The sequence below is a fragment of the Coccinella septempunctata genome, chromosome 7, assembly GCF_907165205.1.
Source record: "Coccinella septempunctata chromosome 7, icCocSept1.1, whole genome shotgun sequence".
In the NCBI taxonomy this organism is placed as follows: domain Eukaryota; kingdom Metazoa; phylum Arthropoda; class Insecta; order Coleoptera; family Coccinellidae; genus Coccinella; species Coccinella septempunctata.
The window spans coordinates 15,194,765-15,222,180 of NC_058195.1; the positions used below are offsets into that span (position 1 = coordinate 15,194,765).

Consider the following 27,416-nt stretch of genomic DNA (forward strand, 5'->3'; position numbering starts at 1 on the left):
AAAGTTGCGATGGCCGGGAATCGAACCCGGATCAACTGCTTGGAAGGCAACTATGCTGACCATTACACCACCATCGCACGTTGAAAGACTTGGGAATTTAAAAGTTGACTGAGCTGAAGTATTTTAATATATAGGTTTATACGCAGTGGTGGTGTGTTTGGGGGGGGGGCATAATTTTATATTTGAAATTCTATTTTCTGATATAATATAAATAGGTATATCTCCATAATTGTAATATATGCTATATATTTGAAAAAAAAAACTACTTTGAAACTCATTCATATTTGAAAAGAGATATGAATTAATTTTTCTCTCAAGTTCCCACTGAAACCGCCCTTGATTCTCCGCAGTTTTCTGTTTTATAGATATGTATATAGGTATGAACAATTCTTGCTTTAAAAATTTTATGGAGGGATGAGGGATCAATGAAAATAATTAAGAAATTTTGCAAACTTCAAATCATACGATGGATTTTACTATGAATAAAAAATATTTCTATTTTCATTAATTGTTCATCAGACTTCATATTTCAATTGAAAAAAATTGATTATTTTAATGGAATGTATAGTAATTTGGAAAGAAATCGGAGATTTTTTCGGATATATATTGATTTCTGAAATTAAAAAGTATCCAATTTGATTTGTTTGGGCGTCTGACAAAAAACTTATCATTTTGAAATAAATATGAACGTTTATTATATAGAATCGAAATTGTCTATTCTTCAAAATAAAAAATCATATTTCAACTCTATGATGAGAATTGAGAATCCTACAAGGGCTAAAATTCAAATTTTGTATCAAAATTATTGACACTAGTCATCGCTCAATTATTTATTCTAGGTAGGTATAGTGATTTTCTGACTCATTCAGTGACCAAAACGATCAAAAATTTAAGTCTCAGTATGATAGTATTTTTCAAGGGCTAACCATATGTACTTTCGAAAAAATCGATTTTAAAATAAAATTTCACATCTTACTGCTTTTCAAAACTAAAGTTCAATGATCTAAAAATACTTGTTTTACATAGTCCGTAACACTATCCATTTGAATAGTGCACGAATGTAAATGAAATAAGTTTGAATAAAGATCAGCAATATTTGTTTTTTTTTTCACCAACTGGTTAGCGAATAAATGGCATGCGGTATGCAAAAGTAGTAGGTGGTTATGGTCAAGGCGTACTTGACAGAGTGGAGAACGGTCTGAATGCCACTGAGTTACTAAAGCTATTAGCAGACTACAAGATAAGCAGGACCAGAATGGTTCTGTGTAATAAAATTTTTCCAATAATATCAGATTGCAAGAATTCATTCAGCACATAACGAAATTTCTTAATTTCGTTAATAAAAAAAACGTATTCAACCCTTAAATCAATGATATTGGTTATACAGGGTGTATCTGAATAACACCGAAAAACTGTGAGAGTGGATTCTGTGCTGAAAATTAAGGTGGGTATTCGGTTCAAAATTTTTTGAATTACCTCCCCTCGAAAAGAAATTCCCTTCCGAATGTTAACAAAAAAATTGTTTTTCTTTTTGATTTTCCCTGCATATAAAGCTGAAGACACGAAACGTGGTAAATATCATTTGTCAATGAAATTACACTTGTTGGAATTTTTTCCAAGCTTTCTTTGGATGAAAATTTTCCTTTTAACTAAAACATGGCTGAAAAGCCGAATTCATAAACCAACTTTTTTATCTCTATAAGTTTTTTCAGGAACTCGAGCATTTATTAGATAAAAATTTATAAAATCCTTTGCAATGACACTCATCAAAAAAATTATTTTTTTCGTTAAACTTTGGAGGGGTGTAACTTTTCCGGTGGGAAGTTTTTCGAAAAATTTCATACCGAATACGCACTTCAGTTTTCCCCAAAAAATCACCCCTTTTAATTTTTTGTGTCTTCAGATACATCCTGTATACAGGGTGAGTCTTTGACTCCTACAAATATTTAACAGTAGATTCCTGAGGTCCAAAGAAATACGTTTTTCCTTTAGCACTAATTTCGAATAGGTTCGGTTTAAAATATACAGGCTGTTGAAAAACCATAAAAAGATATTATTTTTAGTTCGATCTCACGAATGTTTTTTAGAATGGAATTAATTTCGGAATATAATTTTTCATTTATTTGATGAATCTTTTTCGAGCACAAGATATCACCCACGTCTTCCAGTTTTCTCATTATGACCATTACGTACCATACAAATACCAAAAATTCAAAGAACTTAACTCTTCAAACTAAGTTAGACGCCATCTAATGAATTTTTGAACTTTTTGTAAAATAAAAGTGTTCTTAACATTCTCTCGTATGATGAGGCGTTATCTATAGTAGGACTTTGATGTTGAAAAATAAAAAATATTAGTGAAATTTGAAAAATCTGATATCATGACCGAATGCAACTCTTTTTAAAAGATCCACAGGTGTGTAGTGTCACAGATTTAGCTTTAGATATTCTGAGGTTTTTTCAGGGTGGCACAGCTCATAATGAAAATATAAAATGGCTCTATCTTTTCATCAGAACCGAATCGGAAAAAATGGTATAGGAAAAAACTGTTTCATGAGTTATTGCGCTTCTTATGTAAAAACTGGAGTTGACACTTTTTGGAGTATGCTGCTGAGGAGGTTTTTTCAAAAAAATCTTCACTATTTTTAATTTTTCCATCATGTATCAAATTAAAAAAAAATAATTTTCGATATTTCCTTAATGAATCATAGAAACTATAGTGAAGTAAATTTCGCTAAAATTCACTAGCGGTTCCTTGTGAGTGGAGATGCGGTCGTGTGTGATGACCCAAGGAGCCTTACCAATTCGTTGTTTACATAGCGCCGTGTGCCCGGTCCCTTAGCCTCTGGGCGTGGACCCCTCAGGAGACGGTGCACCAGCTCAACACCAGCTCCAGTCTCGCATCTGATCTCGGGATGAGAAAACCTATCGCCCTTACTCCGGTGCGACCGCGGTCACGTGCTTTTGCGTAGACGTCAAAATGACAATAGGGACTCGTTCTAGTGCCATATGGATCTTTGGTTTCTTGACAGTTTTGTGGTACGGCGTCGCGGCGCAAGGTGGGAAAGAGTGTTAATTTTTTTCTTAAATCAAAGCATGTTTTGAGAATTTTCATCCTTTACTCAGAATAATTTGATTTTTCTCTCAATTTCTGCGTAATAATGAATTTCCTTTTGCCAATCAATGAATTACAAGAAGATTGCATTCGAGTGGAATTTTTGTGATTTTCAAGAAGTGATTTCAAGAAGTCATCAACCATAAAGTTTATTGATGAATGAATATTATTTGGAAAAAAAAATTTCACATAACATCAAAAGAAAAACTTCTATAAAATATTCAAAAACCATGAATATTTGTACTTGAAAATATCCAAACTAATCCAACAAAACGATTTTCATTATCATTATTCAATTTCAACATACGAAACTCATTATTAAATCTTCCTTTCATAAATTTTCGTTAATTATTTGTTGTTTGTCCTTATTATACTGCTATATCGAAAAAATTTGCCCGTTCAAAATGTTGCATTATAGTTTAAAATTTTCCAGAATATCCAAACTAAACAAAACACCATCTCACTCTCCAAGAACTAACATCGAAGATCTCATGCTGTATTTCATAATTTCACTTAATCTATTATTGTTATTCTGAGAAGAAATTTCGTAATGAAAATATAGCGACTTTCATCTTCGTTGAAAACAACCGCTTCTGCAAAGTCAACATATGGTTATTCATACGCGAATATGAATAATATGGAAATTATCGTCAATGAGGTTCAAACAAAATATAAACAATCAGAATTTCAGGTGAATTTTGCAGAGAAACACCTGAAATTTCAAGAGTGTAACAAATATAATTTCGATTCCCGTCTGATAGTGGATTGCAGAATTTATTGAATTTCTTGGAATGTGTTAATTTTATTTGCTTTCGAAATGAAATAGAAATATTTTTACTTATTTTATAAGTAAATCAATAGATTTGAAATTTCATCTTGAAAAAAAAAAACTGTTAACAGAATTGTCCTTGATTTTTGCATCAAATTATATCGACTTCCGGTTTTTATTTCCAATAAATACCCTTGTTAAATCAGGGAACTCCTCGGGGAACTCCTTTACAAAACTTTTTCAAATACTCATCCCTAGCTGAGTTAAAACCCTTCAGCATATCAATTGCCGAACAAGATATTTCACGGTTGAATTTCCTCCAAAACTACTATAACTACGAAGAGAATTCTAGAGAAAATCTTCCAAAATTAAATTTCTTTTCGAAAAATACATTCGTTTTTAAATTTCACGAAAATCTGAAGAGTTATGAAATAATTTATGGAAAGGGCATTTTGATTCAACCCCAAGTAAACATGGAAAGTTGCTTGAAAAAGTAGTGGAGTCGTTGATTGAATGTTTCGATTTTTTTAACTTTATATTTAAGTTTTTTGTTTGGGAAGATGAAAATTCAAAACGAATTCGCTTGTTTTTGAATTTGATTTTTGCAGTTTTAATTTTTATAGTGAAATTCTAAAAATTGGGATAACTTCGAAAATAATGTGAACCTGGGTTGAATATGCAGTGCTTCCTCTATTTCAGAAATCATTTCTGGTCTGTGGAATTCCTTATTATTATCTTTGAAATAAGCGATACTTTATGGTCTACTATGATATAAATCAATAAAATTAACTACTATTGAACATTAAATTGGATTCTACCTATACCGAGACCTATATTAAAGAGTAGTTGGCCACATATTTTTTTGCGGTTGGTTCAAGAAAACCAAAAATGAACTAGAAATAACAGAAATAGATGATTTCAGTTTCATTCCGGATTATCATCAAGTGGTATCGACAACATCAATTCAAATCCAAAAATGTTACTTTCCATAAAATTATTTGATATTTGATGAAGTTTTTGTTTAAGCTAGATCGTGGAACATAACACAATTATTTTATTCAATATTGTTATTTATTGGTTTAACTACAGGTTGAAGTCGAGGTGAAAACCTATTAGACTAAAAATTTTCGAAGTGCTATAGATGCTCATAGGGAATGTTGAAAAATAAGACAACAATAACACTAACACTAAAAAAACTTTACAATAACACATTCATCAAAGTCTCAAACGATCGAACCTACTCTTGAAGATGTTAAATTATTCATAAAAATTTGCAACAGTTACGATAATAAAAATAAATTCATTTCTGATATTTTCGCAAAAAATATCAATACAGGGTGACTCTTTGAATCGTACAAATATTTTAACAGTAGCTTCTCGAGGTCAAAAGAAACACTTTTTTCTATACCATTTTTTCTGATTCGGTCCTGATAAAAAGATATAGCCATTTTGAGTTTTCATAATGAGCTCTCCCACCCCTGGAAAACAAGATTACCATCAGAATAACTGGCTAAATCTGTGACACCACACATTTGTGAATCTTTTAAACAGAGTTGTATTTAGCCAAATTACCCACTTTTTCGAATTTCATAGATATATTTGATTTTTGACATCAAATTACTCGAAAACGGCCCGTTATACGAGAAAATATGAAGAGTACCTACTTTTATTTTACAAAACGTTCAAATATTCATCAGACAACGACAACGACAAATTAAACATTTTTTTATGTTTTTTCAACAGCCTGTATCTTTTAAACCGAGCCGATTCGGAAAAAAATGGTAAAGGAAAAAAGCGTTTCTTTTGACCTCAAGAAGCTACTGTTGATATATTTGTACGAGTCAAAGACTCACCCTATATAATCTGATTATATCAGTTGAGAAAAATCGGTTAAGAGGTGTCAAGTATTGATAAAAACGATTTTGGTGAATGATTTTGATTTTCTTTTCATCCAAGAACTTATCTGCTGACAAAATTTCAAGAAAGTAAGGAATGACTCATCTTCCAGCGTGAACATTCTGGGAATCTTGCAGGCCATTAATCCTCCGAAAGTCCCGTCGCAAAGTCATTATACATCAAAATCAATATGTACAAGACCCTACTATCTTAAAAATTAATGAAACGGCTATCGATTTCACGTTGTGTAAATATCCCCGGGTGAATCCGGTGGGGTTCCACCAACGGAATTAATTGAATGATTTAAAGTATAAGACGAACATAAAATTCATCTGCCTAATATAAATTTAATCGAGATAAATATAGCCCTTGCCACGGGTAGTCCACGTATCTCTGTATGATATCATATGCTCCTTCATTTTTCAAATATGTGTCATCTACAAGTAAATTATGTTTTTAATTAAAGGTTCGTGTTTTCCATTACAGATGACAGTGATTGAGCTGTGAATTAGAAAGTTGAATACTTGAATATCTATTAAGTGCGTTTACTCGATAATGATATGTATTACAAGTTTATATCTTTATCGATAACTATGCAGTTTGTAACGAGACAAGAGAACGGCTTCAATGAAGGTGGTTTAGTTTTAACAATTATAATTTTCAATTACATGATGCTGGTGGGAGAAGGAAATAATGTCTATTCAAAGTTATAAATTTTGGAAACATTCACTGCCCGAGACATTTGTCTAGAATGCTTGAATTGCCAATTTGCAATAAATTTTTCACATGGTAGAAACTCATTTTTCAATCCATTGCAGACTTGTGTCGTATAATACTTTCCTTTCAATTTTGCCTAATGGTCTTTTCGTTGTTTGTTTTTGATCTCTGCGAATTTATTGTTCGAAAATATTTCACCATTTTTTGAACCAATTAGAACAATAGGGTAGATAGTTCCTGGGGTGATTTTGGTTAAAATTTTATATTTGTAATTCTGTAAGGTATTCATTGATATAAAATAGGTACCTATATCTGCAGGCTGAGTCTTTGACTACTTCAAGTATTGTCAGAAAGAAAATTTTTTTCTTTATCATTTTTTCCGAATCGGCTAGGTTTAAAAATTACAGGCTGTTAAAAAACAATAAAAAAATGTTATCTTTAATTCTATCTCACAAACGCTTTTCTTGAATGAAATGAATTTCATTTTCTCATTATGACCATTACGTACCATAAAAATACCAAAAATTCAAAGAACCAAGTTCTTGAAACTGAGGTGGATGCTATCTAATGAATATTTGAACATTTTGTAAAATTATAATTATTTATGAAAAAGCATTATTTTTCGTAATGAGCGTATAAATTCAAATTAAAAGTACCAGAAAACGCCTTGAAAAGCTTTTCTCTGAGATTACTTTAAAATCGTCTAGTGACGGAAATTATTCAATTTTTCACTCCGTTACTATGAAAGCAAGTATCGTTTCATCATCAGTTGCGAAATATTTTACTTTGAGTAACTGGTTGCGAAAAGTAAAACGTTTCAAAACGACAATGAGTTTCAAAAAGTGTCACTTTATATGTCAAAATTAGAAAAGAGTATTTATCATATTTTCTCGTATAATGCGCCATTTTCGAGTAATTTGATTCCAAAAAATTCAAAAGTACAGGAACTACATTTTACTTTATACTGCCAAAAAGAAGAACTTATGTTTTTTGAGAAATAACGAAAAATGAATTCATTTCTGTGTTCAATAAGAATTCGTTTCAAAGTAATTTTTTCTCAAATAGGTGATATTACAATTATGAACATATACCTATTTTATATCAATAAACAGTATAAACACCTTACAGAATTCTGCCCCCCCAAAAATAACTCCTGGAACCACCACTATAAAATGGATTGTTTCCACTGGAGCATGTTTCATGTCTGAAACACGTAGATGAACAAAATTGACTCATTCTTTTTCAAAATAATTCTTTGAAATTTATGAGCGTCGCGTTGTCTAGGACCTAGGTAAAACATTTCTAAAGCGAAATAATCTTCAAAATAGTGTTATATTATCTTTCATAAAGCGCTCTTCATGAATTGATGTGATTATTTCAGGGACATCTAAAGCTTGGGCCTTCCCTTCTCAATTTGCTACCTGACTCAAATTTCAATTCGTTTGGCCCATTCCCAGTAAATACAGAGTGACACCTTCCCATTGAAATTCGTAGAGATATGACTCGTACTCGTATCGTGAAGAATGTAAAATGAAAAATGAAAAGGGGGAACGTGCACAGAGGCATAATGTAAAACCGGGTGAGAATGGTTTATGCACCTACTTCGCCAGATTATGCAAAGCCCAGACTGGTTGGGCATAAATTATTTTAATTGCAGCTAGGTGGAAAGTGAGGTTTGGTAACGGGCATTAAGACCACCCGAAAGTCTTCAGATTGATCAGAACGGGCTTGGTCCGAGCGTTGAATATTCAACAAGCGCCAATTTGACGTAGATTCGCGTTTGTTCACTCATCTTGTCCCTTATTTGCATTTTGAGAATTGATACCTCAATAATACAGTGTTGGTAAAACGTAAAATGCGTATCTCAAGTATTTGTTCTTAATTTTATTTTAAATTACGCCAATTTTATGATTGCCATGCATACTCTATGAGAATGCCAGGAATGGTTAGAGCATTTGTTTCTAAAGATGATGTGGCCATAGATTGTTTTTTTTATCAAACCTTTTTTTGTTGTAAGGATACGATTCTCCAATATATTGGGATGCAGGAAATTGGCCATGGTCTCAAACCTTACTTCAACAAGCAATACAGAAAGTTTTTAAATAGTGCCAAGAAAATACGTAGAATTTTGTTTTCTTTTGATACCTTTTTTAAACCTTTTTAGGCTCCGTTGACAGCACTAATGCTGATTTGAAGTTAGAACAAAATAAATCACGAAAAACTTATTGAATTTATGTTTTGTCGTTTTATTTTTTTTTGAGGAGTAAATAGCAATTTATGAAAAATGAAAAGACGTATCAATTACATATTCTTTGAATTGTTTATTCCATTTTTACGTTTGAAGACAACATTACTCAACTCATAGCAAAAACTGTAAGTTGACCCTCATCTATTCAGTGAAAAAATTTTTTTTCAACTCCCAAGTGAAGTCAAATGACATGCTGGGATAAACGTTATCTTGCTCTTCAGTTGGGGAGCCAACGATGCAAACTCTGGATTTACTCGAGCGTCGTGGAGACCCAATGAATTTGACGATTAGATGGTAGAAAAAAGAAGGTTATATGATGTATGCACTTTTAGGTGTGGGAAAAGCGTCTGTAGGTTTTCATAGATGTGAAAAAAAATCGTCAGGTGTACATACTCGAGCCCTACATGTCTCTGATAATGAATTCATGTTAATCTGACAGTTTGCGTGGTGGGGCTAGCTGTACGGAAGAGTTGAAAATGGTGAGCGTGTCAGATTTTTTGAAGATATGTTAATCGGACCCAAAGGAAGCTACTTTTCAAGGGACTGACAATTTGGACGTGACGTAAGGTTACGGCGGTCCTTTGAAAATGCAAAAAATTTGTTTCTTGTACTTACTCGAGCGTGTCAGATTTTCATACAGATGGTTAATCACGGTGTTGCAGAGAGAGGGGAGGTTTTCTTAATATGACACATTGAAAAAGATAACAATGCATTTTTTTAGAATATCTCCCTTCCTATCCTCTAATTCTTTTAGCATTCATTATGAAAGTTTAAGATAATAAAATACTTTCCGACTTTTATCTGAAGCAATTTAATATTCACTTAACAGTTTTCGAGTTAGAGGGCGATAAGGGCGAGGAGCTTAGCCATACATGCGATAGGCCAAGCTCAATGCAGAAACCTAGTCTAATGCCGATTCATCGCCATATATCTCAAAAACTATCAAACGTAAAAAAAATTGCTTCGGACAAAATTTGTAGAAAATGTTATGATCTACAACTTTTATAATGAATGAGAAAACAATTCAACGCCCAGGAGAGGAGTAAATTAAAAAAAAAACAGATTTTTGTGGCTTTTATGGCCAATTTTTAATTTTTGTTGAAACTGCCATATTATATTTTTCCGTTATTCTTGAACCCTTAGCTTCAAAGTAGAAAAAGCTACCGCGCTCGAGAATGTACACGTGACGTTTTTTTTTTGCAAGTTTGGCGCCCTTCCAAACATTTTCGTTACGCTTAAATTGTCAGATTGAGAAAATATATACTTTTCAACATGTAATTTACCACATATATCTTAATCTGACACGGTCGAGTATGTACAATGATCGTTTTTGTTTTTACTATTCTGACAGGCTGGCCTAGACAATTTCCCCTATACACAGATCTGATTTTTGGAGATGTACTCTACAGGATCCAAGGTATCTCACCTTATATTAATCTGACACGCTAGAGTAAATCCCGAATTTCTCCCTTGGGCTCCCCAACTACTTGTTGCTATGGATTTAATAATGCCCTAGCAGCAATCAATCGAAGCGACATCTTTCATGTCATTTCGTAAATTAGAAAATTATCTTGAAAATATTATCATTTGAATCCTTAAATGGAATAAAATTCTGTATAAAACACATGGATTACAAATGTTTGTTCATTCGAACAAAAAAACCTTCTCACCCTTTTGGCTCGTGGGTTAAACTTTCTTCTAGTGAATAAACATTCATTTAACTCACTTGTTGTATAAATAACAAATAATCAGGCAGGTTTTTCAAAATCTGTGAAAATATACAGGTTGTCCTCTTTGAATTGAAAAAGTTGCTGATATTTCCGAAGTTCTGACAGTAAATGCATTATGCGGATGTAAGGTTTCATGAATATCGTTTTTTTCGTTCAAGATATGTATGTAGGTATACTTTATAGGCAGGTAATTTGAATTCGCACTGTATCACTGAAAAACTCCCCACATTAACGACCGAAAGTCCAATTTGCTTTTATATACATATACAATATTGTTAGCTCGTTGTTGTGTTGATACAATATAACATCGAAGTGAATTGCACGTTACAAAACCAATAAACCGCAAACCATAATAGATTTAATGGCATCATTAATATCAAGAGTTATTAAATCGTTTGATCTTAATTCGCTCTCGGCGAGAAGGTATATATTGGGTCCATAAATAAGTCAACATCTACTTATATTGGGAGTGCAATATGAATGAAATGTTCGCTTGTGGGCAGGTACATAAAGCCTCGTTTTCAGTGTCGGTTGAAAACAAGCTTGAGCGTTGAAAATAATGATGATTTCGCACTTTGCTCACCTACATTTGTGTGCTAATGTGCTCTCGGTCATTCGAAGAAATTATTCTTAAGAAGCTATCCATATTTCTATATTCCATCAGTTTTTATTCATTAATTACAAAAATAAACCTCCAGGATCTGGTATGAAACAAAAATTTTAATGTTCTTCACAACCCTAGCAAAATAAAATTTTTGTACCGCAAAATTGGATTTGGCGCATCTGAAAATATGCAACCATTATACAGGGTGAGTCAAATATTTAACATTAGATTCTTGAGATCATAAAAAACACTTTTTTTGTAAAGCATTTTTCCCGATTCGATCCTGATAAAAATATACAGCCATTTTAAGCTGCCAGTGCCACCCCTGGAAAAACGAAATTACCTTCAGAATAACTAGATAAATGTGTGGCACATTTGTGCCAATTTTTCGAATTTCACAGACATTTTTAATCTTTGAACATCAAATTACTCTAAAACGGCGTATTATACGAGAAAATATGAAGAATACTTTTATTTTACAAAACGTTCACATATTCATTAGATAGCGCCAACTTAGTTTCAAGAGTTGGGTCCTTGAATTTTTGATAATTTTGTGGTACGTAATGGTCATAATGAGAAAACTGGAAGACGTAGGTGATATCTTGTATTCGAATAAGATTCACCAAATAAATGAAAAACAATATTACGAAATTCATTTCTTTCGATAAAACGGTTTGTGAGATGGAACTAAAAATACCTAATAATTTTTATGGTGTTCAAAGAGCCTGTAACTTTCAAACTGTGCCGATTTGGAAAAAAAGGAAAAGGAAAAAAATTTTTATTTTACCTCATGAATTTACTGTCAAAATATTTGTATGAGTCAAATATTGGTCCTGTATTAAAAGAGAGATTTCACCTGTTTAAATATTATCTCAAGTGATATTAAATACAATTATGTTGAAATTTTGACATTTCTCCAATTCAATATAGCTTCGGAAATTCATCTTTGTCAAATATTTCTGTTCGACTTATTTTCTCGTGATATAGTCATGTCGAACACCACTCGAGATGAAATTTAAGCAGGAAAAATTTCTCTCTTGTAATATATCAGTTTGTAACTTTTCGGCAACTTCGCTCATGACATTTTATCCAAAGTTACAAATGTCATTCGCGAAATTGCCAAGCAGCAAACTTTCATACCGAGAAATTCTGCCGGCAAAATTTCAACTTTCAAGTATTATTTTACTTATGAAAATAGAATACTGCATTTTGTATTTTACATTGCAAATACACGACTTAATACGATGCATTCTATTTTGAATATTATAATTTCGAGATAGTGTTTTGTATGTTTGTATTTTGCTCAGGCCTGGCCGCTCTGGGTTCATGAATCTGATATAAATTCAAAGCCAATTTTGTCTCGATGAAAATAATAATCCTTTCTCTTATTATAATTGCGTAACAAACTCTGAGCATTCGTTGGCAGTTTTACAATCCGGAAAATAGATTATTTCAACTTCAAAGTGACAAAATGGAACGCCGTTGCCCTTTGAAGTTATCATAAATTCTATTTTGACATAGCTATGATCGTTTCGGATCATATACTCATCGACAATAGAACCGTTTCAGAAATTCATTCCATAATTTTAATGATTAAAGCGGTCATCGGTATCTGAAGTGGTTATAAATAGCATATATCATAGTATTTTGTTTGGTATGTTACAAGAACAAGATAATAAGGTAAAATTTTTTCTTTTTGCAGATCTTATGTGCTGTTTACACGCTACTGGTTCATGTAGGAATGTCTGTGAGAAGGTAAGATTATAAATATTTTATGGATACCCATGAGAAAAATCATTTGTTACCAAAAAATGCCCAATCATACAAAACGCTCAACCAAAACTAATAAATACAATGGATAAAATGTTTATTTATCAATGTGTGATGTCTGCCCGAAAACTCATATTGTACATTTGTACACCCATTTTGGTTGAGTCTGCACTGTATCTCAGCTATTATTAAAGATAGAGACATGAGTTTTTCGCGACACTGTATCCATTTTTTGTAAATATCGTAAAGCCACGAACAAAAATATTCCAACTATTTTTGTTCCAGAAATGAAGGCGAAAACCAAAATTTTCACTTTTGTTATTATTTCTCAGTCCCTGTATAAGTTAGTTAAATGAAAACTGTTTAGATATTATTACATAAAAGTCAGTGGCATATTTAAAAATGTTTCTTAGAGCACTGTTTTTAAGATTGGGCACGAAGTTGTTTTTTTCAAGGAACGCCCTGTACATTTTAGCGTCAAATATTTGCAATTTTTTTCTGAACACATTGATGTATCACGACATAATCATTAATACATTTTAGTTTATATTATAGTAGGCCACGAATTATTTTACACGTGCATTTAATTATTACCTCTTTAAAATGCCATCTGATTCAAACCTATTAATTTAATTATATTATTACATAAACACTTCAATGTAAACTTAAAAATGTTCAAAATATAATCAAATAAATGAGTTTGAATCACATGTAGTTCAAAAAAGTGATAATTGAATGCATGTGTGAAAAAATTCATGGCCTACTATTAAGAAAACAAACATAAATATGGATTTTTACGATTAAGCTTAAATTCATTGAAGATCATGTTGTGATACATCAATGTAGTCAGAAGAAATTGTAAAATTTGACTTTAAAATAGGGAGTTCCATTTAAATAATACCAAGTTTGTGAGCAATCTTAATAACACTGCTCTAAAAAAGAATTCAAATACGCTACTGACTTTTATGTAGAAATATCTATTTTAAGCAATTTTCATTATTATCTTATACAGGGCCTGTATATTAACATCTCCAAAAGTGAACATCTTCGTTTTCGCCCTGTATATCAAGAATAATAAATAACCGACAGATTTTATTGAAAAAATAATTTTAAATTTAGAGAGAAAAATGTCTAACCAAAATCATAATAATGATCAGGAACAACCAATAAACCGTCAAGAACAACCAAATTTATTGAACGTAATTCCTTTTGTTAATAGCATTTCAGAAAAAATGAGAAGAATCGGTTTCAAATTGAACATAAGAACTGGATCTAAAGCACAAAATGATTTAAGATATATTCTAACAAAAACTAAACATTTGAAAGAAAAACAAAAATCAAAAAATTGTATTTACAACATTTCCTGTATTTGCGGTAAAACTTATACAGGTGAAACGTCTAGACCTGTAAAAATAAGAAAACGCGAACTTAAAAATAATATTAAAAATAGAGAAATTAAAAGATCGCAGATTTTGTTTGTTCTAATACAGGAGACCCCATGATGGATTGGAATAACACTAAAATTTTAATGACAGAACAGGATCATTATAAACGAAAGATTAAAGAGTCCACGTGTATTTTGTTGGATCAAAAAAATAATTTGGCCAATTGTTCGGTGGGAATAGATTATATTTGGATTAATTTCAGGTCATTCAAATTTGGAATAATAAAACATTGAAAATATTTCTGAGTAATAAGCCTTATTTTTCAACTAATGTTCCATCCGGGTAAAGGGAAACCTATCCTTCAAAATTGGCGCCTCGACGAGGAAAACACAAGGCAACGAAAGGTCCATTCGTTTCTGACACAAAAAGTTGCAATTCAAAAAACTCAACTGCTCGTAGATGATGCATGACAAGATATTAATTTTATTAGTTACTTTTTATAAACTCTGTTTATGTACATATACTGATATTTAATAAGTGTAAGATTTTATCACTTTATGAAAATCCACTGGTTTCCGAAATTGGAAGTGTAACTTCTTCTCTCGAAAATTTTCCCTGATGACTACCAACCACGCCGAAACTTTCATGGTTTCCGAAAGAGTTTATTTTAGAGCCACTATGCCAGTGAAAAATGAAGAAATGAATTCAAATTGCCATAATTGAACAGCTGGAACTCTGCGCTCTGTGCTATTTATTCACAGGAGAATGAAAAAGGAAGGACTAGAGAACTTAGTCGGGATTCGGACTGGCTGCAGGCCAAGTGTATATTTCTATCTGAACGTCAGCACTTGTACCTTTGTCGTCCTATCATATTAATTATGGCATATCTTGTAGCAATAAATTGAGGGGGTTTGACAATTGTGGCGTGGAAGTGGTGGTACAGTTGCCGGCTATTTCAGGATGAATTAACGAGGGTGTAAAGTAATGAATGAGTTCATTTTCAGGCGTTTGAACCTGTACTCCGTAGACAAACACCGTGAAAATGATTATTTCGAAAACCGGTAATTATCCATGAGTGAAAATATTGCCTGGCCTCCGAGATGTCCTGACTCGAAGCCCATTGAATATTTGGACGCCAAATCTGTTCATACCCAGGGTGTTTCATGAATGAGTGCAAAGGTCTCGGTACAGATGCAGGACCTTTTGGGGAGTCTAAATCAGTGTTCGAAATATGTCCCAACTATATTGGTTTAAAAGATACAGGACATTTCCTCAAAAACATCAATTCCCTTTGATAATGAGTTCACTTGAATGTTCAATATTTTTTCGATCATTTGATTGTATTCCATAAAATCTTTGATTTCGCTATCTTTTGTTCCAGTCATTCGGAGAGAAGAATTGTATACAGGGTCCTGTAATAGTGCTTAGGCTTCCATAGGTGCCAAAGCAGACGTTTTAGAAATTGAGTTGAAAAGCATTCCCTTTGTACTTCTGCATTCTGCATCTCAGGAAATTATTTTCTGATATACAGGGTGTTCCCAAATGAAATTATCCAACAAATGAGTGATTTTTTATATGGAACACCCCTCATATTTTTGCATATTTTCAATGCTCTTCAATACCTCTACCATAATGAAAAATATTAGGGATAGTTTTCCAACGCTACGGATCTTATCAGAAAAAAACTACAAAATTTCGACGAAACAGTAGTTCGGTAAAAGCCCTTTACCGATTTTCAGAAGCGATAGAAACATGAATTTGATCAGGATTTCTTTCAACTTAAGAATTTGCCTAGTCATCGTTCCTAAATGATCAAATGATCAACCTATACAGGGTGTCCGTTATCAATGTCCAAATATGAAGAATTTTAAATTGTTTTTTCTCGATTTTTTCAAATGTAACACCCTGTATTTTTTCCATCATAATGTACACAGTTTAAAGAGTTGCATTTTTTCACAAGTAACCTTAGGATTATTTTCACTCCTGTGTCCATCAGACAGGAAAAATGACATTTCAACCAAAAATTTCGAAATACCTAATGAACCTAATAACTAACGGATATTTTAAATGAGTCACACAATGAAACCAAACTGAATGACCAATTTTTGAAAAACTTTAAAACCCTTCCAAAATCATAAATAATCCTTGAAGTTCAACATAAAAATGATAATTTATGGTAATTTGGGAAAACCCTGTATATCAGAAAATAATTCCCTGAAATGCAGAATTGAGAGTACAAAGGGAATGCTTCTCAACTAAATTCCTAAAACGTTTGGTATGGCAGCTATGGAAGCCTAACGCACTATTGCAGGACCCTGTATAAATGTGAGAATGAGAATTTCTATCATTTGGAGCTTGCCTCTGAAACTCGTTTAGGTAATGTGAAAATAACAAAAATCTGTGTATTCGGATCAAATAAGATGCAACACATTCCTACAGATATGTTCCTGAGAAATTTAATTTATTCAATACAGATTAAGTGGTATTATTCAGAGGTCCATTTAAATTATAAATTGAAAATTCCCGATATTAAATGGCAAATAAAATATCGATACGAAGTGAGCCAGTATTACCAATAGGCTTGATTGAAAGAGAACTTAGTGTTATCTCTGAGAAAAATTTTATGTAGGTACATGAGTACAGGGTGTTTTACAAGATGTGGAATAGAAAATAAAATTTTCCCAGTACGGGCCTGCGCCATCAACAAGTCATCATGAGTGAATGTTGGTCATTGTCCAATTCCCATTTCTTGAAATTATCATGAAAATCCATTCAGACGATGAACTGTTATGCCGATCGAAAATGTTTTATAAAATATATAAAACATCCTGTATCTATTAAACGAACATTAATTAAGACTCCCAAAAATATTCTGTATCTGTTGTGAACTCTGTACAATCAATCGTGAAATTTTGAAAATGAATGATTCATAACGTGACATAAATAGTACGTATATTGATTGCATTGAGAAATTCTCACCAAGTGCAGAAAGGTTATCATAAGAAAAAATACGAAGATAAGACGATAGTATACTTCTATCATCAACCTTCACCTACGTTGCTTGTTAAATATTAATTGAAAAATTTCTCGTTCAGATCTAAATGAATATGTAGGGAAATTATGAATAATTTGTCAAGGCATCAGAATGAAAAACATCCAAGTTGTCAGATAAGGAATGTATAAAATTAAGCAGTTAACTAATGGCTCACCCGATAAATTAAGTTCCTTGACCGCACCATCTCCGAGACGCGCATATTAGCTTCAATTAGCTATTTTAAATTCATTAAATCCAGTCTGCTCCAAAATAGACAACCGGACTGTTGGTGTCTGTTCAATGTTTGAAATTGTTTCTGTGTCGCATTGAGAGTAAAAAAAAAGAATTTTTTCGATTTTGTTTTCTCGATTCTTCTAATATTAGTCAGAATTTCAAATAATTGGAATTGTAGAAATTAGATAAGGGAAAATCGACAACGATTTTGCACAAGGGCTCAAATTTGATTCCTACAGAAAAAGGGACGATAGAACCCCATGACTGGCCACATCATTTTCAGCAATAATATAGGTTTATGTGTTTTATTATACAGGCTGAGTCTTTGACTCGTACGAATGTTTTAACGGTAGATTCTTGAGGTTGAAATAAGAACTTTTTTCCCATACCGTTTTTTTCGATTCGGCCTTGATACGATACAGCCATTTTAAGTTTTCATAATGAGCTGTGCCAACCCTGGAAAAACAAAATTACCTTCAGAATAACTAGCTAAATCTAACAACAAGTGTTGCTCTCCTGAGCTCGAGACCCACTAAAAACCCTTAAACTGCTTCTTGGATATTGGTTCCGGGCATACGCCTATAAACCGTTCATCCTCTTAGTCGGTTTTCTTCTCGCACACTATCGTGCTGGGATTTATTTGTTTATCCTCTATTGGATAACACTTTATTGGATTATTTAATAACTTTCTGTTCTTATTTTAATCCCTTTTAAATTGATCTCTTGGTCTCCTTCGGTAAATTCGCATTCTCCTTTTGTCTTCCTCTGGGTCGTAGTCCACTAGTCTCCTGAGTTCTTGATTCGGATGGTTTTTCGCTGTTTCGAATAATTTCTCAGCTTTTCGGTTCATGAATTCCGTTATGGTTTTCCATTTTAGGTCTCTATAAATCTGTCTATTCCTGACCAACCATGGTGCATCTATTGCACATCGTAGCAGCTTGTTTTCAGTGGCCTGATTTTTTTTGATATGGCTCTTTGCCGCGAAACCTCAGGCAACTGATCCATAAGTCAGTTGAGGACTAACAACGGCTTTAATAATCTTCAATTTTGTCTCTTTCGACATGTGGCTTCTTCTTCCTATCAGAGGGTAGAGTCTATTCCTCGCTGCTTTCGTTTTGTCGATTGCTTGGTTGATATGACTTTTCCAAGTAAGTCGTTTGTCAAGCGTTTATTGGCTTCATTTTTCCAATCAATTTCTTCGCCGTCAACTTCTAGATTCGTTGTGGGACGCTGTCTTCTCTTCTGAAGTAATATTGCTTGGCTCTATTGTCCATTGAGCTTGATTTTCTACTATATCACCAGTCATTTGTTTCGTCACTCGTTTCTTGTAGATCTCGTTCTATTACTTCTGGGTTGCGGTGTCGAGTTGCTATGCCTGTGTCGTCAGCATATAACGTAATCATGGTTCTTGGATTCTTCGGAATATCGTGAATGTATATGTTGTACAGAAGTGGCCCAAGTACTGACCCTTGGGGTACTCCAGCCTCTATATCTCTTGTTGGGGAGCATTCTCCTTCGACTTTCACGTAAAATTTTCTATTTTTGAGATAATTCCTGATCAACGGGCATATTTTGATCGAATATCCAGCACATCTCATCTTATATATTAATCCTTCATGCCATACTCTGTCGAAACTCTGGCGACGTCTAGTAAAACAAGACCTGTAGCTTTTGGATTTTGGAATCCCTCTGTAATGTATTCTGTGAGCCTTAATAGTTGTTGCTCTGTTGAATGCTCTCTTCTGAATCCGAACTATTCTGGTGGTATTAGTTTCAGATTTTCGGTTTCCTCATTTAGCCTCGTGGCCATAATTCTTTTTACTAGTTTTCCTAACGCCGACAGTAGACTTATCGGTCTGTAGTTTTGTGGGAACTTCTTCTCTTTGAATGGTTTATTGAAAACTATGACTTCCGATTTTTTTCCATCCTCTGTATAATATACAGGGATTTCACAAAGCTTGATCGGGAATCAACGCTTGATTCATGGATAGAACGTCCAAATCAAACGGAAAATTATGATCCGTATACATCCATTAAATGATTCTCTATTGCTATTTTTTCAATATATTTAAAAATGAAAAGGTTTCAGTGATTTCGTTTTGGAAATCGACTGACGGTCAAATTGTTGATTGCACTGTCAATGTTTTATAAAACCGGGGGTTAAGGAATATGAGACAGAAAATACTCAAAATTAATGACAATTTCAGTTTCTACACATAGGTATATGACCTAGACATATCCAACTTGTAAGTTCCCATTTTTTTTTTTGATGTTTCCTCGGGTGTTTCTTTGACAATCATTGATTGTTTTTGTTATTAAGGTCGAAATGGTGAAATGAACATATTTCGTTCGATTGAAAAAATGAATGGATACACCTCATTAGAGGCGATCTCCCAGATCTTCTGAATTATATTCGATTTAGGTTTTGCTCTAATTTTGAGCAAAGTTATTCTTACTAAGCAACTGTTTTGTTTCTCTCTAAACACCCAATCAAGGAGTGCCAGTTTTGTGTTAAAAAACGCAACAAAAGGAATCGAAACCCCAAGAAATATTCTCCGATTCTCGGAATCTATTTTGACAGCTTCTTCCTATTCTACGAAAGTTAACTTCAACAATAACATTGTTGAGTTCCAGAGTTGAACAGATTCAGAGATAGCAACATTAATTCGGCCTTGTCATGCTTTGAAGACAATCTGATCCAGTACAACTATCTCACGTAATAACTCCCACGCAAACCGCGATAGTTGTTCCACTCTACTACTTTCCTGGGTGAGATTCTTCGAAATCTGCTCACATTAGCACAGATAAATCCAGCCGTAGTCCGACAATTAAAACAGACAGTCAACGCATTAACTAGTCGAAGCAAACGCCAACGGCTATGAACGGTAGTGAAATAATAGTATATCTTGAGAATAGTACTTGGAGGTTGGAGATAGCCGGCCTGCATGAGTAATTATCAAACATTAACATTGCAAATGTATGTCCCAGCTCTGTCAGTCGATTTGATAATAAATTATTGAACAATAACCACCCACTGGTCTCTGACACGCAGTTGGAAAAAGAGAAGTGTCAAGTGGATGTGGCACGTAAGCGGATGTGCCAGTATCTACCATCAGTGGCATTTAGTATTTCCACGAACTTCCTCCACATGGAGGATGCGATTTCATCAGTGTTGAGTTGATCCACTATGCAGTACGTCTAATTTGATCGTCCTTTCGTTCTCACTAGGAAACGCTTGATCCAATTAAATTATTCGTTGTGTTATATGGGCTTCTTTAAAATGGGGTATTCGATTTTAAACATTGACAAGTTCCAGGACGTTTATGCATCTATATATATATATATATATATAACCGCCAATCAGAATGGTATGTCAGGATGCAGCATCAGAATGCAGAATCCGTTGTTACACGATCCAACAGGTACAGATTTTGCATATTTCTAGGCCTTTGGTTTCCGCTTCTCGACAGCTATGGATTAGCCTAGAAATTTTTATCTCACTAACCTGAAAGAAGTCTAAAACTTCTCTATGAAAAGGCCTGTCCTAACGCCCTTATAAGGCATTTTGTCGTCACTTGAGGAGCAGACAAACCATCTATGACATACACCATCACAAAACTTTATAGTTGAGGAGGCGACGATGCTACATCGGGATTCACTCGAGCGTCGGGGAGAAAAAAAAAAGGTTCTATGATGTATGCACTTTCAACGGTGGGGAAAGCGTCTGCAGGTTTTCAAAGATGTAAAAAAATCGTCAGGTGTACATACTCGAGCGTGTCAGAATGATACTGTATATGCCTTTAATGTCTCTGATAATAAATTCATGTTAATCTGACAGTTTGCGTGGTGGGGCTGGCCGTATGGAAGAGTTAAAAATTGTAAAAAAAAAAATTCCAGCGTGTCAGATTTTTAAGGTAGGTATATGTTAATTGCACCCAAAGGAACCTACATTTCAAGGGACTGACAATTCGGACGTGACGCAAGGTCACAAAGATCCTGCCAAAAAATATCGTTACTTGTACATACTCGAGCGTGTCAGATTTTCATGAGTAACCATCCTCATGAAAATCTGACATCTCGGTGTTTTAGACGTGTTGACCCATTCATCTGACACTAATCAGGAGGGGTTTTCTTAATCTGACAGTTTGAAGATAATAAAAAGGAATTTTTTTAAAATATCCCCCTTCTTGTACCTCTAATCGTTTCTATATTAATTATGAAAGTTGTAGATGATGAAATTCTATACAACTTTTGACCAAAGCAATTTTCCATATACTTAACCGTTTTCGAGCTAAAGGGTTATAAGTGCGAGGCCAAGGTCGAGGTAGAAACACATTTTGATGTACATTCATCGCCATATATGTCAAAAACGTTCAAACGTAGAAAAAATTGTTTCGGACAAAATTTGTGGAAAATGTTATGCTCTAGAACTTTTATAATGAATGCGAAAACAATTTGAAGCCCAGGAGTGGAGATAATTCAAAAAAACTAATTTTTGTAACCTTTATTGCCAATTTTTATTGTTTCAGCTTGCTGAAACTGTCAGATTATATTTCTTCTGTTATTCTTGAGTCATTAGCTTCAAATTAAGAAAAGAGCCACCGCGCTCGAGAATCTACCCGCGTTACGTTTTTTCTGCAAGTTTGGTGGCCCCTTCACACAATTGACAAATTGCCAGATTAAGAGAATATGTACCTATCAACATATAATTAACCACATAATATATCTTAATCTGACACGCTTCAGTATGTACAATGATCTTTTTTTTTACTATTCTGACAGGCTGTCCTAGACAATTACCCCTATATACACACGTCTAATTTTTGGTATAGGTACTCTACAGAGCCCAAGGTACCTCCCCTTATATTAATCTGACATGCTCGAGTAAATCTCGAATTTCTCTCTTGGTCTCCCCAACTACTAAATTGTACTTGTAAATATTTTCAATAATAGTCAGTTTTCTGTCGTTTTGCACTTCACTTTCTTATCACCACTGAAGAATTTTCACTTAAGGTCATTTTCTCAGCAAATTATGAATTGATGAAAAGTACAGAAAATCACAAAAACATGAACCTAACCAAAACCTGTGTGACCCTCAGGAATCTTATCAAATTCAGCTGATCCGAAATGCCCTATTGGCTTTATTAATCTAGTTTAAGTCTTGTCATGTTAAGAAAACTCTACTGTTATAATTATGGATTCTTAGCTTATACTTGACAACAGTAGAATAAAAAGTATTCAAAATAAAAAAAAAACGTCAGATAAGAAAGAATTTGCCATATATGAACGTTTGTTGACCAACACTAGAGGTTATTTGAAATAGATTAAGACTGCGGAGCAGTTTATTTAGACCATATCGATGATTTCGTTAGAATCTGTATTTGATGGGAATTCTGAAGCGAAAACATCTCAATACCAGCGTCGTAACCCCCCTTTGATATATGATATGTTAGGTAAATTCTGAGTATGAAAATAGATACTCGATAAGACGACTTCTGTTTGGGAATTAATGAACAAGATGTTGAGATAATGTGATGAAATGTAATATGATATCTAATGTCAAACTTATCGAGCTTCATCCTTGAACAAGTTCACATCTGGATGATCATTTTCTCTACCATATCGAATTGAATGTTGTCGACATGATAAATTCACTCGTCTGATAAAAAATGTGATAGCCATAAAGTTACTACTCATCATTCAACACAAGAATATATCATAGATACAAAGAAGGAGCATTCATGAAAATTGGTCCTCAATTTGGTATTCTACCTTGGAATGTATTGCTTAGCTTCAATACCATATTATGATTAGGAACTTGAGAAACCCACTAGTCCAATTCGACGATGCTGGATCAATATCACTCTAATCATTCTCAGCAGAAAAGGCTATCCTCATATTCCCAATGAGTTTAGTAAAAGAACTATTTACTCATATATTCCTCTCAAATTCATCCCAACTCATTTATGATTCGGTTCCTAGACTCCTCTGCATAAAAACTTGTTGTTGTTTCTTTTCTCAGAAGAGGCAAAGATGGTGTACTGAATGAAGAATTGAATGAAGAGGAAAAACCATACCATGAATGCAATAAAACTTTTCTATGCCATGCATACACAATGTGGTAATAGCAAAATAGTGTGAATACGTGATAGGAAATGAGTTGTTTCTTTATTCGATTGCTTTTAAGGAATGCATACTGGGTGCCACATGCAATTACGTCTCCACAATCTGTGGTCTGAAATTAAGTATAAAACAAAATAGAGAATAGATTATGAACACGATTATATGTAAGATAAGGATGGTATAAAAAAATGTTTGACTTATATTATCGTATTTATTTCTAACATCAACCGGTTAGTGACTGGTCACTCCACTCATGCAGAAATCAATAATATTAATTATTAACGCAGAGACGATAAGCCCCCTTATTCAAACAAAAAGTAGATGAATTTTGTTAATATTCAGGTATTCATAAGTTATAATCGTGTGTTACAACAATCAACAGACTGCATTTCGATGAATATTTAAATTAGCAACTCAATTAAAATTCTTGTTTGATATTCTTCCATCCTCTTTTCATAATGGCTTCCTGGTAACTCTAATCGCATTTTATGTTGAGATTTTATTGGATGACTTATAGAGTTAATTCAGAACAACGTTTCATTATCGTGGACAATGTCGAACTAATGATAAGATAATATTCGTTAGAATCCTATATAGAGCAATGAAATTAGATTTATGTTGATTGTAAATTACAAGATTTATATATGAACTGAAATATTTATTGTTGGTAACGTTTTTGGAAGGAATAAAAGGTCTTACAAACACTTTTTCAAAATGAATACTCGTATCAAAACCTTGTTATTGACAATTGATTCACAAAAACAATACACAACCCACAGCTTCAATTCAGAATTTTGCCGTTTTTTTTTGGTGATTTTTTCCCAACCAGGATGCAATATCTCAGCTCATCCATTGATATGGCGATCCACTAATGTTACGATTTAATCGAACTACATACGAGGATATAATGTAAAATTCTTAGCCTACTATAGAACCAATAAAAGCTTCAATGTCAAAAATTTTATTACTCAACATATTCTCCTCTTAATTGGATACATTTATTACAGCGAACCTGTAACGTCTCTATAGCTATAGACCTCCACAGCTTTTATTACCTCCTCGTTGGAAGAAAATTGACGACTTTTTGAACTTTTTTTCAGCGGAGGAAAGAGATGTGATCGGATGAAGCCAAATCTGATGAATAAGGGGGGTGTTCTTGTAATTCAAACCTTAATCACGAATTTTTTGCATGGCAACATGAGATCTGTGTGCACGGGCGTTGTCTTGCAAAAACAATACACCTTTGGATAGCTTTCCGCGTCTTTTCTCTTTAATTTCTTTCCGTAGTGTGGTCAGTAATGGCGAATAGTAATCTCCGGTTATCGTTTTACCCTTATCCAATAAATAAATCACGATTACTCCATTGTGATCCCAACAACTGAAGCAAGAATTTTTCCAGCAGATTTTTGGACACGAAACTTCTTAGGTCTTGGAGAACCAAAGTGTCGCCATTCCATTGATTGTTGCTTTGTTTCTGGATCGTAGAAATGTACCCAAGTCTCATCCATAGAAACAATTCGGTTTAAGAAGTCTACATCGTTTTCAAATCGAGCACAGATCGAACGCCATGCTTCTACCCTTGCACGCTTTTGGTCAACATTCAAACATTTGGGGATCCATTTTGCAGCAATTTTTCTCCTGTCCAAATTAACGTGAAATATATGATGAATGCGCTATGAAATATTCAGTGCTTCAGATATGCGTTTTAGCCCAATTCGACGGTCTGATAAAATCATGTCATGAACTGCATCGATATTTTCGGGGACTGACACAGAAACTGGCCTTCCCGATCGGTCATCATCTTCAATGAAAAATTTACCTCTTTTGAAGCTTGCAATCCAATTTTTTACGGTCGCGTAAGAGGCACATTGATCACCAAAGGTTTTAAGCATATCTTGCTCACCTCTTAACCGTTTTGAATACAGATACTTGATGATTTCTCGATACTCCAAGTTTTCGATTTTCACAATTTCGGTGGACATCTTCTTTCTTTTAATTTATTGCGTAACTCTGGTTTACTTTTTTGACCTCGAACTTCACACTGACACTTCTAATGAGTTATTGTTCGTTGCTATGGTAACGCAATATTTTTTTATGCATGGAACTGGACTAGGCTAACTAGATATAAATACATCCTCGTAAGTCCATCAACATAACGTACATTCCTCTTTGAAATATAAGATGCTGATTATGGTTTCGGTTTTATTCGACCTCATCAGACCTACACAACTCACACCTCGATGAAACTGGAACGAATTAATTGACCAGAAATTAATATCGATTCGATTAGTCTAATATCTGATCTTACAAGACCGATAATTTGTCTCGAAATAATCACATTTTGGCTTCATGCTGTACTGAAGAATCTTTGAGGGGAATTTTTTGAATTCTACACAAAAGAACCTATACAAATCGTTTTCAACCTTCCCCTGGACCTTTCCACGATTTAAACGGTTCTAAGGCTCACAAAGACGGCATATTCCATACATTTTGACAGGATTTTTCACACCTAAACGTGCATTCTATTGTTGAGCGTTTAGTGTAGAATTACTGGTTAAATTTTAACTATTCTTGGTAACGATTAGGGCATACGTGAACTTCCATTGTGTTCAGTTCTGATCCGTCATGCACTTGTGACAAGCGGAAACGTCTAGATTTAGTTTCGTTCAGTTCTGGAGGATTAAAGGGGATTAATACGGGCTGAAATTTATTGAATTTACAGGGGTGCAGATGAGTGTGCGATAAGATTTTAAAATGGGATAGGTTTTATCGGTGATTCTTAATTCTGGGGATTTTGGATCGTCACGAAGGACGAATGATTTAAGTGTGTGTTTTGGTATTAAATAACGTTCAGAATGGGATGTTTTGTCTTCAGGTATTCATAACAAACTTTTTTCTTCCTTGTGTAACTTTCCTTTGATCCTTTGTGAATTTCTACCACTAAAAGTGGACATGATGAATCAATTTGACACTATAAAGGTAAATATCTTCGAAACTTCGCTTCGGTTGAACGACTCTTTAATTATTGGCATCTACATGTTTCGGCAAATAAAACCTTCCTCAGGATATGAAACTGCAGTTGATGAAGTACAAAGTGTTATAAAAGATTAGGTTGCTTTGTTGTGACAGGTCAATAACATGAACACTTCACTCATTGGCCAATCAAAATATACAGGGTGAGTGTTTGACTCGTACAAATATTTCAACAGTACAGGGTGGGCAATATTGGTGATACCTGAATTACAACTTTTTAACCCAACGAGATAGAGGAAAATGAATGTACCAATCATGTCGTCTTTTTTTGAGGAACTAATAATGCCATCAACCGCATTCCTCTATCTTCTTTTGTTTTCGAGTTATAGGCCAAAATTGAAATTTTGGCGATTTCAACTTAGGTCATTATCTCCATTCCTGTTTGTGCTAGGATGTTGAAATGAAAACATTATACAGACACTTTTTTGATAGCAATCCAGTGGTGTACTTTGATTTTTTCCTACAGGTATATGTGCTGAGCTACAACATGAAATTGTGTTTTTTCTTATGGAAATTTTATTTCCCTTTCAGAAATATACCATACATCATACATCGCCCTCAGATTCGTTCAGATATTGTGAAAAATATAGTTTATATGTGAATTTCAAATGATTGAGTATTGAGTAGGCTGAATCACACAATAATATTTCTCTACGGATGGTTTAATTATAATTTAGCTTTTGAATACTTGATTCAATCCTCCATGGTTTGATCTCGGTTTAGAACAACTGTCAGTTATTAGAATTCAAAGTCATCAT

The 27,416-nt window shown here is 33.6% G+C and overlaps 1 protein-coding gene and 1 non-coding gene across 2 annotated transcripts in view; one reads left to right on the forward strand and one right to left on the reverse strand.

Moving 5' to 3' along the window:
- Positions 1 to 5: 5 nt before the first annotated feature.
- On the reverse strand, positions 6 to 77 carry Trnag-ucc. Its single transcript has one exon. It is a non-coding gene; the product is annotated as a tRNA-Gly (tRNA).
- A 2,800-nt stretch (positions 78 to 2,877) lies between these two features.
- The window catches only part of LOC123316823 (reversion-inducing cysteine-rich protein with Kazal motifs), a 56,414-nt gene continuing 31,875 nt past the window's right edge, over positions 2,878 to 27,416 (forward strand). Inside the window, exons 1-2 of the mRNA XM_044903072.1 lie at positions 2,878 to 3,059; positions 12,782 to 12,834. Coding sequence (XP_044759007.1) covers positions 2,981 to 3,059; positions 12,782 to 12,834 — 132 coding nt within the window. The 5' untranslated portion in view covers positions 2,878 to 2,980. The remainder of the gene's footprint in view (positions 3,060 to 12,781; positions 12,835 to 27,416) is intronic.